At 39.9% G+C, this 11,808-nt stretch overlaps 2 protein-coding genes across 2 annotated transcripts in view; one reads left to right on the forward strand and one right to left on the reverse strand.

Annotated features, from left to right (window-relative positions):
* The window catches only part of cbarpa (CACN subunit beta associated regulatory protein a), a 19,543-nt gene extending 18,931 nt beyond the window's left edge, over positions 1-612 (reverse strand). Inside the window, exons 1-2 of the mRNA XM_008433854.2 lie at positions 477-612; positions 47-233 (exon numbers count right to left, since the gene is read on the reverse strand). The gene's annotated coding sequence lies outside the window, so the exon portion shown is untranslated. The remainder of the gene's footprint in view (positions 1-46; positions 234-476) is intronic.
* Positions 613-6,873: 6,261 nt separating this feature from the next.
* The window catches only part of LOC103479437 (midnolin), a 7,087-nt gene continuing 2,152 nt past the window's right edge, over positions 6,874-11,808 (forward strand). Inside the window, exons 1-6 of the mRNA XM_008433852.2 lie at positions 6,874-7,315; positions 7,478-7,565; positions 7,674-7,730; positions 9,445-9,936; positions 10,051-10,144; positions 11,250-11,483. Of these exons, the coding sequence (XP_008432074.1) occupies positions 7,107-7,315; positions 7,478-7,565; positions 7,674-7,730; positions 9,445-9,936; positions 10,051-10,144; positions 11,250-11,483 (1,174 nt within the window). The 5' untranslated portion in view covers positions 6,874-7,106. The remainder of the gene's footprint in view (positions 7,316-7,477; positions 7,566-7,673; positions 7,731-9,444; positions 9,937-10,050; positions 10,145-11,249; positions 11,484-11,808) is intronic.

Consider the following 11,808-nt stretch of genomic DNA (forward strand, 5'->3'; position numbering starts at 1 on the left):
CAGGTGAGAGTGGGTGCTGAGGGGCTCCAGATGTGTTGTGTCTTACGGTCTATAACGGGAGGTGTCACAGGAGCTTCCCTCCGCCGTCTGCGTGCGGCTGCTGGACTACAGGGACGCGCTGCAGCCGGTGCTCAGCATCAGCACCATCAGCAGCAGAAGCATCTTCCCTTCTCCGCCGAAAACCCCCCGATCAGCAGGGCTGTCCCATGTCAATGCACCGCCCGCTCTCAGTCCTGTGGGGAGGTGGGATAAATCACGACGTGGACCCCCGCTCATGCAGGGAAACTCCGCCGTCTGACAYCGCTCACACAAACACGGGGTCAGCTGTGTCGCCTGAGTCTTACATAATTTAAAACAGAACCACGTTTAGACCGCGAAAAAAAACGCCAGAGCCAGAGCCTGGTCCGGGTAAAGTAAGAGGAAGGGGTAAAAATAAAAAATAAAATAAAATAAAAATAAAACACACAGGGACTCACCTCGTTGTAGACTCGGAGAGAAAAGCGGTCCACAGCCAGCCTGCCCCGTCTGCATACTTTATTCTGGGCTTCAAATAACGACTGTAGTTATGAATGAAACCACACGCGATTAGACACACCCACCGCCCGCTCCCGAAGCGCCACGTGACCAGCACTGATGATGATGATGATGATGGTGGCGGTCATGATGTGAGATGGCAGAGGAAAGCCGTCCTCATTGAGCAGCCCCGTGAATAGCGACTCTCATCTCATTTTCACCATTAATGAAGCTCAGACTGTCACATTCAAGCTGTATTTATTTATTTATTTATTTATTTTACTTTGTTGTGCTTCACTCGGCCTCCGTGTTGGGAGATAAGATGCTCGGACAGACGGACGGGTGCGGTAAAGCTTTGTGTCATTTCACACTTGGTCATTTCACACTTGGCCACTTGGTGGCAGCATTGTACTTTTGCCTCCTCAGTCGAAAGGAGTCTAAAAGCATTCAGTTTGTTTTCTGAATTAGATCCGGTCCACCTCATGCTATGCTAGCTCAACACAATGTGTTTGAATTTATGCTACTCACTCTAATGAAGGATGATGTACATTTTTACTTTGTGTTGCGATTTTACTTTCACATTCACATGTGTGATTTGGAAAAATKTCCACCTCTTTCACATTTTTGTCACACAGCAGCCACAAACGTCTTTCCTTTCACAGAACAGCAGCATATAAGAGTTGTGAAGTGGAAGTAAGGAAAATCACTGTTCTTAAATAATCTTTGACAAAAATAAATAAATAAATAAATAAATAAATAATTGATGATTTTGCTTTCTTCCACCTGAAATCCTGAGCAACTATTTGAGTTAATTCTTTGTAACACCACATTTCCTTGAAGCTAAAAGTCTCTTCAGGGTCTGCGCATTTAAAACCTGAAACGTTTTGCAATGTATTCACGGGAGTGCATATGTGAACATCAGTTTCCAAGTCTTCGCTAAAGATTTCTTCTGTTTCTTGACTGAAATGCCAGCACCTGAATAAGCTCTCCTGAATAACATCTCAATATGTTTGGTGTCCTGTTAGGTTTTCTCTATTTGTATCATTTTGCATAATATATTCAGTCCTGTGTTGAACATASCTCTCTTTGAGCCATTCAACGCTTTATTCCTGACTCGTTTGCTGTGCTTCTTTGTCTTCAAGATGCTGTTTGTTCACTAATGTTCTCTAACAAACATTTGAAGTCATTTGCTGAATGTTTTTATTTATGTTACTTTTTTTTTTTTAATCGTCCTTATTTACTAATGAAGGTTGTTGCAATTTGTGAAAAAAAGGTGAAAGAGATTGAAGGAATTCAAAGACATCTGCAAGGCAGAATACTCAGCTGTGTTTTCAGCCGGGATTTAATAGAAAAAAAAATAGAAGTGTTTCCATTTCAGCATCTGCAGTGTGCGCCCTCTGAGTCTGCTACATAAAACAGACAGAGGCTGAGTGGTGGCATGGCAGGAGGCCTAATCTGAGCCTTCATGATATGGCGAGAAGGAAAGATATCACATCTGAAGAACTAATTTTCTCTTTTGGCACAAAAAGCGTAAACAAAACAAAACTTTGGAAATCTGCTTCATAGTCGTGGTCCGGTTTGTTTATTGGCCATCATTTTTCCGCTTGCCTGCAAGAAACTGATAAACGACTAACCTCTCCAAGCATCTGATTCAAAATGCTTTTCAGAAAGATTCAGATTTACTGATCTGAGTTTTGTGGGATCATGACGACTCTGGCCAATCTTTGGAGACAGGAGTGGGTAGGAGAGCAAAGCAAACAGTGTTCATCTCTTCAATTAAAAGATGATCAATTTCACTTAAAGTCTTTGGAAACCATTCCTCCTTACGAAAAAAAATTTGCATCTAAACGGCAAAAAAATGACATGAACCAAAAAGTAAATCAAGTACTTTCAAACTGAGCTCAAAATGCCTCRTTTGTGTTAAATTTGTAATATAATGTCTTTTGAAAATGTTCAGCTACGTCTTTGTTTCTGTCGATGAAACAAAAACACACACACACACACACACACACACACACACACACACACACACACACACACACACACACACACACACACACACATGCACCAAACACCAAACAAAGAGTTGGTGCATGTTATTTTCACAAAAAGGCAAATCAAATCTCCATACCTATATGCGCCGCTTGCACATAAAAGCTTTGATTATTGTAAAATACAAAGATGGTACTTTTTGAGACTGCTTAGCCTATTTCATGGTGACATGCAGTTTCTGTTGAATTGAATTCTTGACTGATTAGTAATCGAGCTTTGAGCTTGACAAGTGACATTGAACAAGATTGAAAATTCAATTCTGAAAAACTTTGCATGCAGCCTGAGTTTAAATTTCACATTACCTCTATGCACGTCACTCTCTGATAGAGAGACGATGGCTCGACTCAAAGTGGAGAAAGTATGCAAAGGTCTTTTCTCAAAGTTTAGATAAGAGACGTTCACCCTGTTCTTACCTCCAGAGGCAGATATGCAATACATTCTTTAATAGTGAGGCTCATTTTTAAACAATCTTTTCAGCTCTTTGAAATGAAATGAAATGAAATGATACTTCACCACACTCTGTGCCAAGAAACTTTTAGCATATCTGAAGTTTAGCCATGAATGGACAGTTGTCTTTTTGCGTTTAATTTACCAAATTACAAGTTTAAAGAGTTCCAAGGAATTATTACGACAGCAAATATGTTGAGCAAATTTTCCTACGTGCGTGTAGCTGAAGGGTATCCACAGCATGACTCTGCCACTACTATGTTTTGCCATGGAGATGGTGTCTTATAGTAATTCGTCATGTTTCTGCCAGATACATACGGGCCACCAGGAAGTTCAATTTTGGTCTCACAACTAAAACTTTTTCATTCAGTAAATTCTCACACATAAACTATAGATTTCAGCCGTTCTCCCAAAGTTACCACGAGCATCTTGGCTCATTATCTCCTTGTGAGTTTGTGCAAATGGTCCTGTGTTGGTATGTTTGCAGTAGTGCCATGCGCTTTTAGGTTTTAAATGACATCCAAATCTTGAGATACAGTTTTTTTAATTCTACCCTTCTTCACATTAAAAACATAAAATAAAAAAACAAACAAACATTGGCATCTGTGGTGATTAAATGTGAAAAATGTCAACGTTTTTGCAAGGCACTGTACTTGGTTAAATATTTAAAGTACATTTTTTACATACAAGGTTGTTTTTCCTTTGAAAATCTCCAGGATATCTAAAGTATGCGATATCACAAAGCTGAGATATTTGGCAAAAGATGCCAGCAGAGGCCATTAAAAGAGGTGGAATGTGAAGGAGAGGGTGAGTGCAGTGTAAAAAGTGTGCGTGTGTGTGTGTGTGTGTGCGTGCGTGCGTGTGTGTGTGTGTGTGTGTGTGTGTGTGTGTGTGTGTGTACTGTTTGACGTCAGCTGCGTCTGTCTGAGCAGGACATCCTGTGGAACTGTTCTCGTTAAGGCTCAAAGCATTTAAAGCAGCTGCCTTTCCCCACCTCAGAGAAAAGCCTGGATGAGATTGGGGGAGACGGGAGGCGGAGGAAGCTCGCCGTCAAAATATCGCAAGATCGCTGAGGTCATAACAGAAAGTTAAAAAACAACAACAACAACAAAAAAGAGGGACCAGAGAGGGAATCCTTCATGAGTTCAACAAATATTTAAATGACATTTAGGATTTTGATGAGATCTTGTGATGAGATGATTTCAAAGCTACGCTGCTACTAGCACTTTATTGATCTTTGAAGGCAACATGAAATCTGAAGAATCAAATCCAACCCGTCCGCCCTGAACAAACATGTAAGGTAAGGTATGGGAGCGGGGTGACGCAGGCAAGAAAGCCAGAGTGATGCTGCTGCTGCTGCAGCTATTTTTGGCTGCGAGGAACCATAAATCAGCTCCATTTCTCCGCCCTCACTCACTTCCTACGTCACATTTTACTCCAAGCTCTTCTCTCTCTGCTCTGCATCATATGACCTCACTGCTGAAAATGTGAGAGACTGCAGAATACAAAGTGCTTTCTGTGAACATCTCCTGCCAACGACTGAACCATGAAATTGGGCAAGACTCAGATATGCAGCTAAAATCCAAACTATGCCTTTCTGTGCACAATACCAGCTGGGCAATGTATGCAAATCTGGAATTTTCATGGCAATAGATCGATTAAAAGGGTAACTTCTCAATGCATCCCAAAAAATACGACAGGTTTTGGTTATGGCTTTGATGCAAAGTTTCGCTTTACCAAAATAGTACACAAAGTGGTACACTTGTTAAGAAGAAAGCCCTTCACAAAAGAGTGTTACTGCTGCTAAATATGATGAAAGCCATTGTGCATATCTAAACTTCTGAATGTTGCAGTGAAAGCTGTGAAGTGGAAGAACCTCATTCCCTTAAAACAGCCACAGCCAGCTTTTTATCTCATAACATTTCTGATAGAGGACTCAAAAGAAAACAAAAGAAGAACAAAAACTGCTTTACAAGAGCAAAAGAGCATTTACTGAGAGCTAAAATAACTTTTTACATAAAAGTTATCTGACTTAACTTCAGTGGTCCCTATGCACACTCTCTGCACAAGACTCCACTGCTGAAGAAAAAGTATGTTGAAGCCTGTTTGTAGTTTGCAACAGAACATCTAGATAGGCCAGAAAAATGCTACTGGAATATAATCTATCTAGATTATATTTTAGATTAGAGTCTATTTAGATTAGGCCAGTGCTGAGCTATTTTGATTTCACCATTTTTGCAGGACAAATTGTTCCACACATCACTCTGAAAACACCCCGCAAAAAGTGAAGTTTGTAGACGGGACCATGTGACTTTTTGTCACATTAAAAGCACAAAGTTCAGGACATGTTATTAGGATTTATGTAAGTCTTTGGATTTAAGCCTCTACTTTTCCAGGAATTCTCTGGATTTTCATTCATCTTCCCTTCAACTTCTGCTTCTCTGGTCCTGTTGAAGAACAGCAACCCCGTGGCATGAGGCTGCCACCACCGTGTTTCCAAATGGGATGTACTGTATTCCACCAAATAAAGCCTTTTTGTGTGTATACAGGCCACGACAAATTCAATTTATGTCTCATCTGATACAAGCGTCCTCCTTGAGGTTTTTGTGTCTCACTACATTGCTGCAATCTTTAAGTTGAACTTCTACTTACATCAGTTACTTTATTCTGGCTATTCTTCCACAAAGTCCAGATTTGTGAAGTGCCTGGGTAATTGTTGTTTTTTTCAGAAGATTCTCCTACCTGAGCTGTGCATCTCTGCAGCTCCTCTAGAGTTGGCACGGGCCTCACAACAAAAAGCTCAGTGTTAATTTAACACTGAAAAAGTGTTAAGAGTTAAATCAACATTGGGAATTATGTTGTTAACTCCCACAGATTTGATATTAACACTTTTTCAGTGTTTATATAGTCCACATTCTTCAGAGTTAAATTAACACTGGGCTTTTTGCTGTGCTCTTGACTTCATCTCTGTCTAAAATGCTRCCCTGTCCAGCCAGTTTGTTTAGGTTTTCTAAGTTGTGTCATATATTAGCATTTTCTGAAGATAGATTGAAAACGAACWTTGGCCCATGAGATGTTGAAAGCTAGGGATATTGTTTTAGAGCCTACCTCAKCTTTTTAACTTTTCAAAGACTTCCTCCCTGACCTGYCTGGTGTGTCCTTTGATCTATTCCTTGGTCAATAACAAACCTCTGAGACCTTCACAAACATTTATGACATTTGAWTACGTCATTTACTAATTTGGTTGTCTATGAAGGCGRTTGATCGCACCAGATTTTGTTTAGGGGTATCAGAGTAAAGGGAACACAAACACAAGTACAGAATGCTCTTTTAAATTTWAAAAATTTAAAACATTTTCTGCCTTAAGAAACATTGAGGTTTATYGTCGTGTATTGTGGCAAAAGTTCAACAAGTAAATAATTCAACTGGTGTGCCAAAATACATTCTTTAGTTGTTCAATGTGTACAAGCGGAAAGATGTGCAGTGCCAGCAWGGGATTTTAGTCATAATATATCAAACAACAACAAACTCAAACGTAAAAATTGTAAACTGTGGAGGTGATGTAGTTAACTGYGGAGGTTATTAGTCATTTCTGTTTTGTTTGTTTTGGGTTTTTTTTTATAACTTTTTCCTTATGAAATGTGAATAATGCAGACAATCCCTAGATATTTAAAGTATGTTGAATGAGTAAAAAGGACATTTCCACATGGCGACATCCTGTACGAACCTGATTATGTTGCATCATTTATGAATGGTGAGGAAAGAACAAACATGGGTGGAGTCGTGTAGAAACAACAGTATCGGATTGGATAAACTGCTGCCTCAAATGTGTTGTAGCGCTCAGCGATTGGCTGCTGGTTCCAGTAGGCGGGGCTTATTCCTAACAAGGATACGTTTTACTCTTAGCTTAAATCGGCTCTGTCACACTCAGAAAAAGCAGCTGTCACACCGTGTGCTGCAGTTAAATCGTTTGTTTTCGGAGTTTTAGACAATGTCTAACCACGGATGAAGTAGTCTGGCGATTCAAATCCGTTTTCAGCTGCTTGTTTTCACCAAGGTTTTATTTTTAAACACCGACCGAGCAGTGACTCTGCATGGAGCAGCCGAAGACGCAGCGTCGGGACTTCCCTACTCCACAGCCTGCAGGCGGGGAGTCACCGATGCGTTTGACCATCACTTCAACAACCGGCTGCCCGGTGGAGCTCAGCGTCCAGCGGGGAGAGACTGCGGAGGGGCTGAGGAAGCTCATCTCCCAGAAACTGGGGCTGCAGACAGACAGAATCATAGTGGTGCACAAAGACAGGTAGGTTAGCTCTGACTGTGTATGTGTCTATGTGTGAAACCAGTGCGTTGCTGGTTTGAGACACTTTACCCGCTTTGACTGCGGCTGGTGGTGGTGAATGGATGTAGTGTGAAGTATTTCAGGTCATTTACCATAAACTTGTATCCTTTTTGTGTTATAAAGCCACCTGACTGCAGGGACACTGCTGGAGCAGGGTGTGACAGATGGCAGCAGGCTGACTCTAGTCCCAGTTATTGAAACTGGTTCAGCAGTAAGTTAGTCTCCCACATTCGCTGTTTGCAAATRTAGCAAAATTGTATGCAGCTATGAACAAAAACTGAGCTTTTTTGGGGCGGGGGGTTGTGGTTATTTATTGCAGAGTTCAACTAGAGAGAGGACAGTGATGGACACGTTGGAGAGCTTAACTGAATCCCAGGTAAGAACCTGCATTAGGTGCTAAATGGACGTTGTTTATATATGTATGTATGTATGTATGTATGTATGTATGTATGTATGTATGTATGTATGTATGTATGTATGTAAGAATGTATTTTCTTGTAAAATATTCAGAGTTTATAACTAAAACCTGAGCTGAACTGTATGCAGGTGCTCGTAATTTGTAATTTAATCTTCATCTTGCACCAAAATTAGCACCACAAGGCTCAGTGTTTGGTACAACCCAGTTTACTGAATCTGTCTATGCGTCGATTGAGAAAATGTATATGACCCATAAATTATAAATATATAATCAGTTAATCAGATTAAAAGCTTGTCCTGAAAAAACYTGTTGGCAGAAAAGAAATAAATATATAGGCCTATGTGTCTTTGGGCTAGATCTTCTTAAGAATAAACCACTTTTTCGTTTTGTCATTAAATAAATGAATATCTGGATGGTATTCATTTGGCTTCACGTACTAAAATGAAGAAACTTGTTGTTATCTTTGACTATTTTTGACCAGTGTAATATTGCCTGGTCAAATACTTTGGCATTTAGWTTGATTCAAAGTGACTCTGTGACTTCAATAATTTAGCTTACTTTTTTAGCATTTAACTGAGTTGTTTCATAACGAATTTGTTGATTTATACGATTTTTAATCAGAATGTCTATATGATTGGATTGTGTACAAATTCAGTGGATTTGAATATATAAACTTTACACAAAAACTGAGGAACTGTGTGGTATTTTTTTAATCTTGTTTAAATTGCACTGCATTTGTAAGGAAAATACAGAAGTGTTATACCCAAGAAAACTTGACAAACCTCTCTGCCAACGCCAAACAGTTTATGGTTGAAGCACTGTGATGATGTGGCATAATACTAATAATGAATGCCATCTGTGTCACTGGAAAAACAATGATAGTCATCACTGGAGGTAGTCTAGGTTCATGGAAATGTCAAGATTATAATAATAATAATAATAATAATAATAATACATTTTATTTATAATGCCATTTATGTTTTAGGGCAAAGGGCAAAAACAAAACCAAAACAAGCTATTCCAATGGATAAAAATTTAAGTAAATGAATAAATAAAAGAAACTAAAACCAATATCTAAGAAAATGAACCAAAAATGTAGCTAAAAAGAAATGCCTTGAGGTATTTAAACAGTCAGTGGATAGGTGGAGAAGAAACCACCATGGTTCTCAGTTTGGTTTTGGGTATGTGGAGCGGAGGGAGCGTGTTGTGTTGTGTTGTGTTGTGTTGTGTTGTGTTGTGTTGTGTTGTGTTGTGTTGACCACCTTTTTTATCAAGGTGGGGGGTTTTCCATAGATGCATTGGTGTGTGAGGAGAGAAATCTTGAATTCAGTCCTGGTGGAAATGGGAAGCTGTGAGATTCTCTTTGACATTTTGACCATTATAAAGAAAATAAACTAACACAGCACAAATTTTCTTTATCTTGTAATTTGCAGCTATAATAATTTATTTATTATGTTTACTATTGTCATCAAGACAAACTCATGTTTGCTATTTATTATTTCTTTCAACAGAGTTTTGTCCTTCTTGGCCTCAGATTTTCTCTGAGCAGTTCTTAATTCACTCTCATTGTCAACAAAACAATGGTTTTCTCATCAGCAACTTTTCTATCAAACTCGGGATGAAAATCTGGAAGATTTCTTTTTCACTGATTGTTTTTCTGCACTCCTTGCAGATAGAGGACTTCCTTTTGGGGCGCCTGCCTCTGACCCTCAGCCTCGGAGCCGGCGCCCACACAATGTATGTGCAGCTCCARCTGTCGCAGAAGGTCGGGGAGCTCCAGGGGAACACGGACTCAGTGGTTCAGACCACATGCAAGCCTCAAACTGCACAGGCGAACAATGGGAACCTCTTTGAGGCGTCCTCTGCAGGGTCCTCCTTAGGATTCACCAGCCCACAGACTTCCTCTCCGCCCTCGCCCTCGGATCGCTCTGCATCCTCCCTCCAACGTAGCACACAGAAACCCAGAACTTCCTTTATCTCGTCCACATGCGTAGCACCTGAGCGCTGCATCGATCCTCCGTTAGTGCGTCGCTCACAGTCTGACTGCAAACCTGCTTTCCCTTTGGACTCTACACATCCTCCAAATCTACCTCCTGCAGCTACACCAGTCTGTTCATCCAGACCTAGCAGTTCTSAACCAGGACCAACTTCAGCCTTCATAGAGGTCAGTGATGATACCTGTTTTCCTCTTGCAATGGTTGTAGTTAACAGGAAAAGAGCAAAATCCACTTTTAGTTTTTTATAGACATTTATTTTATTGTTTTGTTTTTWTTAACAGGGAGATGTTCCTGCACATAAGTCACAGCCTCCAGGGGCGGTCATTGACAGCGTCGTGAGTCACTTTCCAGGCGTCTTCTCTGGGACGTTTTCTGGTAGGTCTTTGTAGAAACAGCATGTAAATATCCTTCCAATAGTATTTATACCCCTTAAAGTTTTTTTCACATTTCATATTAGAAAAGCAAACTTTAACTAAATGTGCTTGGTTTTTTTATGTGATACTTAAGTCTTAAAGATATGGCGCACTTATGKATTCTGTTCCGTTTATTCTGATACTTAATCAAATTTGATGCAGCACCTCCAGAAGTCATTTACTTAGTAAACAGAGTCCCTGTGTGTAGTTTAATCACGATACAGATACGTGATCTATGCTGTGGWGCTGTTCAGTAAAGGCTTCAGAGTACATTAGTGAACAAACGTGAAGACCAAAACATGCAGCAAGCAGGTCAGGGAAAAAGCTTGGGAGAAATTTTAACCAAGTTTGTTTTTAAAACATCTTTAAAGAGCACTATCCAGACTATCTACTGAAATGACAGTAGAAAGAGTTTGGGACAACTACAAACCCACCAAGACATGGCTGTCACGTAAACTAGGAGAGGGAAGGAGACCTCATAGAGAAGCCACCAAGAGGCCCATATTCTCTCTAGAGGAACTAGAGAGACCCACAGCTCAGGAGTCAGGATCTGTCATCAGGAGATCGATTGTTCATGCACTTTATGATCCTTGGCTTTAGCAATGAGCAGTAAGAAGAAAGCCATCCGAAATCCAGATTCAGCATGCAAAGAAAAAGATTATATCTGGCAGAAAACTGGAACTGTGAAATGTGGTGGCAGGATCATGATGCTGTGGAGATGATTGTCCTCAGTGAAAACAGGAAGGCTCTTCAGGATGATGAATTTTTCAGACTTTATTATTAAAAGTGTTGATCATTTCCCGTCCCAGGTGTTGATCTATTACAATAAATGACATTGATTTGTGTGGTTATAATATGATTATAATCACGTAAACTTCAATGGGTACTTTAAAAATGTGCCAAACTTTTTTATTTATTTAATCAAAATGAACAAATAAACATTGTAACAAGCTTACAGAGAAGGTGAAAGTTTACACAAACTGTTATCAAAGACCTAGCTCAACAGCTTTTCCCATTTCATCTGTATATTAATAATTAATATTTCTAATAATGTCCAATCCTATCAGGGACTCTGGCCCCGTGCAGTCATGGAGGCATCAGTCATCCTCGTCGCGGCATCGCCATCATTCTCCAAATCCTCAACGACTTGCTCAGAGCTGCCTGCCACCACCAGGGGGCGCTGCTGCCTCCTTTATGTAACGAGTGCACCGCCTCAAACCTTCCAGGCAGCCATCTCACCGCAGAGGATCCCTGCCTGGGAAGAAACAGACAACCCCCGACCCAAAGCACAGAGCGCAGCGGTAAACTAACACGGTGTATTTGATGCACAATTCGGTATTCTGATCCACTGTTTTATTGTTGTCAAATTATAACAAATGTCGTCCGAAAGCATTTTTTTTAGACAAACTGGTCAAGTTTAGACTCCATGTCAATTTGTTTTAATTTCTTTTATTCCAAAACTATCCACTCATCTACGTAATTGCAGATTTAATATACATTATTTCAAATATTATTGTAAGATTTTCAGCTAAAGTGTTCAATTAGTCCACTTTCCAACAGAAATGTGTAAACAAATTCAAAATTTTCCACCAGAATGAAATGCACTATATATATATATATATATAT

Source organism: Poecilia reticulata, linkage group LG17 (genome assembly GCF_000633615.1).
Source record: "Poecilia reticulata strain Guanapo linkage group LG17, Guppy_female_1.0+MT, whole genome shotgun sequence".
Taxonomy (NCBI): Eukaryota; Metazoa; Chordata; class Actinopteri; order Cyprinodontiformes; family Poeciliidae; genus Poecilia; species Poecilia reticulata.